This window comes from Mastomys coucha, unplaced genomic scaffold, assembly GCF_008632895.1.
Source record: "Mastomys coucha isolate ucsf_1 unplaced genomic scaffold, UCSF_Mcou_1 pScaffold21, whole genome shotgun sequence".
NCBI classification, from domain to species: domain Eukaryota; kingdom Metazoa; phylum Chordata; class Mammalia; order Rodentia; family Muridae; genus Mastomys; species Mastomys coucha.
In genome coordinates this window covers 15,976,299-15,983,177 of record NW_022196904.1, presented here as the reverse complement: position 1 = coordinate 15,983,177, position 6,879 = coordinate 15,976,299, and the positions used below count along the sequence as shown (strand labels likewise).

The 6,879-nt window shown below is 49.5% G+C and overlaps 1 protein-coding gene across 1 annotated transcript; it reads right to left on the bottom strand.

Moving 5' to 3' along the window:
- Positions 1-389: 389 nt before the first annotated feature.
- Pglyrp1 (peptidoglycan recognition protein 1) lies at positions 390-6,215 on the bottom strand. Its single transcript, XM_031385501.1, has 3 exons — positions 5,922-6,215; positions 1,416-1,537; positions 390-670 (listed from the first exon to the last, which is right to left on the bottom strand). The coding sequence occupies exons 1-3, from the start codon at positions 6,167-6,169 to the stop codon at positions 492-494; spliced, it is 549 nt and encodes a 182-aa protein (XP_031241361.1). The 5' UTR covers positions 6,170-6,215; the 3' UTR covers positions 390-491.
- Between the last annotated feature and the right edge of the window lie 664 nt (positions 6,216-6,879).

Below are 6,879 nucleotides of genomic sequence, written 5' to 3'. Positions count from 1 at the left end.
TGGAGTGGGCAGAAGTGTGGATGGGGTTGACAGTGCTAACTGTGACCTGGAGGCAGGAGGGCAGCAGTGAGCCATGTGTCTCCAGAGGAGTCCGAGCAGAGTTAGATGTGCCTGGCTGTATGGCAGGGGAGTGGAATCTTGCAGCGTGGTCCACATTGTCTGGTTCTTTTGAGCTGCTGTGGGTGGCATCGGGGCCTGCCTGGTGTTGGTTTCTGGGCTCTCACCAAGACCTCTAGGTTCTAAGCTGTGATGTGATTCTGAGCCTGGCCCTCTGGAGTCTTAGTTCAGCATTGGGCTATTGGGTGTTCCTGCACCAGTGAGGATGGAGTGGTGTGAGTAGGAGGAATGGAGATGTGTGGAGAGATAATGAAAGGGTCATGTGGCCGAGCTTCACCAGAGCATGGTTGGTGCTGAGTCTTTATTGGGGTCACTGGGAAGGAGTAGGTGGCAGGAGGGATTTCAGGGTGGGGACTCCACAAGGTCTCAAGGTCTCACTCTCGGTAGTGATCCCAGCGCTGGATGATCTCATAGAGCTGGTCGCCTGGAGAGAGAGTGCTTTGCACATCCCGGTGTCCTTTGACCTCATAGTTGGATCTCAGGAAGCCCTGAGACACCCCACATTTCAGAAGATTTAGGGCAGCACGGAGGGCCCGTTTTGCTGGTGCCCGCTCTGCAAGGGGAGGGACAAGAAACAGAAAGTTAGATGGGCTTTTTTGAAGGGTAGAGAGGTGTGGGCAAACCACCTTCTGTATCAGCTTTCTCATCTGTGAGGAGAAAACCAGGCATCTACCAATAGGGCTGTGGGAGATAAATAGTTAACTGTCAATAAACCACAAAAGGGAGCTTAGCACAGGGGACCCTTAGCAAGCATGGCCTGATGTGATTGTCACTTGGCCCTGGCCCTCCTCTGCTGTCAGGGCACTGTCACCTATGAAACACGTCTTAAGTATCTAAGGAGTTAACTGGTTGACTTGAGACAAGATCTGTAGCCCAGGCTGGCCTGGAACTCTTGTGTAGCCGTAGGGGATCAGCGTGAGCTGACCCTGTTGCCGGCTGCCAGGGCCTGAGATGAAGGTCTGCACCATGTGATTTGAACCCAGGGCCGTGTGCATGCCAGACAGGCGTGCTGCTGACTGAGCTCCAGGTGCTGCTGTGTTTAAACTCACAGTCCTCTTGTTCCTACCTGAGGAGTGTTGGTGTATGCCTGTGTACTGCTGTGCTTGGCTCCCTCCCACCCCAATTTGGTGCAGATCAGCTACTCCCAGCATAGGGTCTAAGTGACCCCATTATCCAAAGATAAGGATGAGGTACAGGACTTGAACTCTCTCACTGGAGCTCATGAGCATATAAGTGGCAGAGCCTGTAGCGCCTTTCACTCTCCACGCCATCCCCAGTCCAGGACACTGAGCACTTACTCATGTAGTTGCCCATGAAGGTGATGCCGATAGACATGGGATTCCAGGTGGGCCCTGTGTGGTCACCCTTGATGCTCCAGCCTCGGCCTTCATAGACATGACCGTCCTCTCCAATGAGGAAGCTGTGAAGGAGGGAGGGCCGGAGCTTGATAAGGGTAGGAGGGGCTTCTACATCCTTCACTCATCTTCTACAGTATTAAGGCAACCACACCCATTTATTGCACCTCTGTTCCTTGCTGATCATCTTTATAGCAACTGGTGAGCTGCCACCCCCAATTTACATAGAATCAGAGAGGTCCAAAGTCATACAGAAATCATATCATTAACCACACAGCAAGCCATTGCCTATGGGGAAGGTTGGGATTTATTGTTTCCTCCTGTCTCCCCATGCCTGTGACCTCACCCCAGCCCACATAAAGCCCCTGAGGTTGGTACTGCTGCCTCCCCACAGACTAAGCTGACAATTAGGGATCCAGAAAGCCACTTACTTGTACAAAGTCACAGGCTCAGACTGCTCTGCCCCTCAGAAGTCTCCTTGGGCCAGTGAGATGGTCCATCCAGAAAAGGCCCTTTACTAAACTTGACAACTGAGTTCTAAGCCTGGGACCTGTCAGGAGCCATCAAGGAGAGGCTAAGGGTAGCAGGTGACTTTCCTGGAGGTGGCCCACCAAATTTTTTTTTTTTTTTTTTTTTTGCACATCTTAAGATGGGTGAGCTCAGAGAGGCCAGGTCCTGAGAGGCTTTATCTCAGGACTGCTGCTTGTAGCCGATAGGCCTTTCCTGTCAGCATCACACAGTCTAAGGATGCCTGGGCACTAGCCTACTCTATTGAGCAAATTTCTTGTAAATCAACATAAAGATGAACTTTCACAAATTAATGTTGTTTAGATGAATTACTGATTTTATAGGATTCCTGATTTGATTCAAATAATTTTAGGAAGAAAGTGTTAGAAATGGTTTTAGTTTTTTTTTTTTTTTCCAGAAAGATGTAATAAAATCAGAATCAAAAATAGAATGTGTCCCCTCCTCATAGAACAGTAAATAAAGTCTGCATAATAGGGAATACAATGAACTTTCACAATTACACTAAGAAGAGAAATAGACTTCGGACAGATTTGTGATCAAGGGAAGATATTCTAGGTCAGGTCCAGGGATGAGGCCACAGCTGAGCAGTGGTGGCACATGCCTTTAATCCCAGCACTTGGGATTTGAGGCCAGCCTGGTTTATGGAGTGAGTTCCAGGACAGCCAGGGCTACACTGAGACACCCTGTCTCGAAAAACAAATAAAAAATAAAAAAATAAAAAAAAATAAAAAAGAATGAGGCCACAGGTGTGCACTATGATAAAGCAAGGCCTTGTAAAACTGTTGCTTTAAACTTATAATGAGCTTATAGGTAAAATACGGCTTTGAACTTAATATCAGCGTCCTTCTGTAACTCCCCTTTTGTGTAACATTTATTTATGAGGTGAATTTCTAAGAACTTTTGTCTATAAAAAGGTCAGAGAAAAGAAATGAAGTATGGCTTAGGAGACCCTGCCCCATCCATCCATCCATTTGTCCATCCATCCACTCACCCATCAATCCATCCATCCATCCATCCATCCATCCATCCATCCAAATGTGTGTGGAATTTGGAGCTCAGTCTCTTCCACCAAATGTATATATGTATATATCTATTGTCTATATGTATGTGTGTAGGTATATGTGAATGTATGTAAGCATGCATAAATACGTATGGAGTTGATTGAAGCGGGTGGTCGGGCCTGACCTGTGTGTGTATGTGTATGTGTATTTGCCCATGTGAAGGATTTTAATTCTTTTCCTTTCTTTTCTCTCTGGTTTATGAAGAATTAGTGAGTCCCAAACCTCTTGTCTAGCCAGCAAGAGGTCCTCGAGCCAGAGAGGAAAGAAACCAGTGCTTATTAAAGCACAAACAATAAGGTTATAAGGCCAGGGATCATCTGTCTTTAGCCTTCATCCAATGCTGTGTCCCACCCAGTACAGCTCCCCTAAGGTTGGGTCAGGCCCCCAGCAGAGACCAACATTACAACAGCAGTGAACTGGCTGATTCCTGCAGGTTGTCCTCTGACCTCCACACAAACATTGTGTCGTGTGTTTGCCCTCAGCCAAATAAACAAGTGTGAAAGAGTGAGGAGTGTCCAAGGATGTTTGCTTTGGCCCAGCCTGCCTTGCTCTTGGAGTCCTCTCAGACATGACTGCGCATTCAGGGGTGGAGGCTACATCTCTCTGGAGGTTTCCAATCTTAGCCCTGTAGCAGATCTGTGGATTCCACTCATTTACCAAGTCTCAACTGAGAACTACCCCTAGGTAGGACACCTTGGAGCTAGATGAGCAGCCTCAAGTTGGACATAAGAGGATTCAGCCTTAGAGGATGCTGGAACTAAGCCCCTGTCTACCACTTAGGAAGCCAGCTCATAGCCTGCCTCACAGGAGATTGATCAAGATGGGGACATGGGCACTTAATGAGCCTGGTGTCCTGGCAAGCCATGAGCCTTTATGAAAGATTCTCTTCTGGAAGACTAGCGGACACTTTAGGGTGTGTGAGGTGAACCTGTCTTTAAGCACAGGGACAAAAGTCCTGTCACTTTAGGGAGACACCAGCAGGGAAGCCATTGGCTGACTCCTGCATTCCCTTTGTATTACGATACCCTAACTTTCACACCACCCAGCCTTGCGTGGAGGAGGCACTGTGTGACTTCACAGGGATGCCTGCAAACCTCAGCCACTGTCATAAGATAGGCGTAGTCAAGAGCTTCATATAGGGGCTGGAGAGATGACTCAGTGGTTAAGGGTGCTTACTGCTCTTGCAGAAGACCCGGGTTCGATTCCCAGGACCCACATGGTGGCTCACAACTTGTAATTCAACTTCAAGGGGATCCAGTGCCCTCTTCTGAACTCTAGGGCTCTTGCACACACATGCTGTACAGATATACACTGAGGTGTACACCCCCACACACACGCATACACACACACATCTAGATAGATAGAACAAACCCAAACCTTCATTTACAAGCAAGGAAAGTGAGGCTCAAAGCTATGGCCCCAGTTCAGTCTTCCCTATACCCCACTTCAATCCACGGAAGGAACTTTGATGTTGGAGCCTTAGAATGACTAAAATCTTGACATCTTTTAGGCTTCTGACCCTCAGGTGTTTGGCAGAGCAGTCTTATGGACTGGGAACCAGCATTTGCAGTAAATTCTGTAGGCGATTGGCTCTTAGCTCAGCCTTAGAAGTCATAGGGTTCAAATATTCCTTTTGGAAACAGGCCCAGGTATGGCACCCTGGCCTGTGACACAAAAAAGCAGGTGTGACAGATGGCTGTGTTCCTCAGGGTCCATTGAAGCAGACCTTTGTGGCCAGCCAGTGGGAGCCTACTAACACTTGGGTCGATCTACGCCTGTCCCTCACCCAGAACCTTCTTTGGGTACTGTTTGACCTCAATCCCCACCATGACCTTTGGATCCCTGTCCCATCTTTGGCTGAAGGAACCTCCTAGCACTCGCCTCTGTACTGGATGCCCCAACTCCCTAGCTTCCTTCTGACTCTTCTAGAGCCACATTAAAGCCACAGGAAGCCTTCCCTTACCTAGGGATCTGGCATCTCTCACCCTTACCTATTCTCCCCCCACCCCCATCCACCCTTACTGGAGATTAGATCTTGCCGAGAAGCTTGGGCTGGCCTTGAACTCACACTTCCCTCAGCCTCCCAGCTGCTGGGATTAGAGGCATCAATACCATGCCTAGTACAGCAAGCCTTTCCCCCCACTCTTTTAAAGCATGTGTGTACGGTGCGTGTGTGCGTGCGTGTGTGCATGTGTGCGTGTGCGTGCGTGTGTGTGTGTGTGTGTGTGTGTGTGTGTGTGTGTGTGAGTGATGCATGTATAGGTGTCAGGACACCATCAGTCCATCAATAGTTTTCTCCTTCTGCCTGGGTTAGAACTCAGGTTGTTGTACTTGTTCGGAAGCGCCTTTATGTGCTGAACCATCTAGAAGTCCTTTGTGGGTTCTTTGTCCACCCCAAACACATCTTTTTCTGTCTCTGTGCACACAGGGCTATAGTGATATGCTTCGACTAATGTCCCCATCTAGAACTCTGGCATATAGGAGACATTAGCCCATAGATTTGGGGCTCCTGCCATATGCCAGCCAGTTTCCTGGGTATTTGGTATTAGGGGCCATAATACCATTGGCCTTTGCAGAAGAGGAAGCTGGGCCCCGAGCATCTGTTTCCCTGTGCCTGTCTTGCAATATACCCACTGATGCCAGGACTTGGTGCAAGACTCAGTTAGCCTGGTGGTGTCCTGGCAAGGCCCAGGCCTTTAGGAAAGAGATATATGAAAGTATAGCAGGGGACACCTTGTATGTAAGGCAAAGCTTGTCCCCTCACAGGGGAGAAAGCCTCGGCACCCAAAGGAGACAGCAGATCCAGCACCAGGAGGGCTGGAAGGCGCAGTCGACCTCCTTCAGCCCACTCCATACTCACTTGTAGCCTACATCGCACCAGCCCAGCTCTGTCATGTGGTAAGACTGTACATTGCGGGCCTGCTGTTCACAGGAGTCCGGGCTGGTACAGAAGCTGCCCGCTGTGTGTGAGATCACCACGTAGCGAACTGGGCGCCTCAGGCTCTTAGAGCACTCGGATGGCAGGGCCTTCCACTCACTGCGGGGCACGATGGAACTGCAGGAGGCTGCTAGGCCCACGAGGGTCAGGAGAGCACAGGCAAACAACATGCTGGACGTGATGCACAGGACCGCAGGGCTGTGTATGAGTCGGTCCCCGGCCCTGTGTACTTTATCTTCTGGGCAGGGTGGGGGGTGGGGTGGGGGGAGGAAGGGCTTGCTTCACACCTGGGCGGGATGTTCCAGCCCTTGTTTCAGAGATTCAACTTCCTCCTTTAACAAGGGTGGGACAGTGATGTAGCCTTTGCTGAGTGTGTGGGATAGGTGGGGAGGCAGGTTTTCTCGTCAGGAAGGGCACAAAGGACTGGGGCATCTAGTTATTTTCTGAAATTTCCAAGGCTTAGATCTCAGTGGGGCATTGTGTAACCTAACAGGAACTTGCATAGGTAAGGTGCCCAGGGCTTTGGCACAAACATCCTTCCTGCAGGTGGGGCTAACAAAGGTTCCTTTTAAGAATGTATTCCCGTATAGCTTAGGATCCCTTTGAACTCACTATTTAGCCAAAGATGACCTTGAGCTCCTGATCCTCTCTTGTCTTCACACCCAAAGTACTGAAGAGACAGGTGTACTCAGCCACTGCACCTGGCTGCAGATTCCCTTGGGTCCAAGTCTCAAGATGCTCAACCCTACGGGACAGGACAGGAGGCTAAGTATGTGGATGCCCATTTCATAGCTGAGGAAAAAGCTTCCCAAGAAACGGCAGGCAGCGCTTCCTGGCCAGGGTGCCTGCATCTGAACTCCAGCCATTTTCTACTGTGTGA

Bases quoted from the DNA above. Each gene is read 5' to 3' on its own strand.
- Pglyrp1 (XM_031385501.1), bottom strand. From the start codon at position 6,169: ATGTTGTTTGCCTGTGCTCTCCTGACCCTCGTGGGCCTAGCAGCCTCC. The intron at 1,538-5,921 runs GTGAGTATGGAG...CCTCCTTCACAG, and splicing joins TGGTGCGATGTAGGCTACAA to CTTCCTCATTGGAGAGGACG. The intron at 671-1,415 runs GTAAGTGCTCAG...CTCCCCTTGCAG, and splicing joins CTTCATGGGCAACTACATGA to AGCGGGCACCAGCAAAACGG.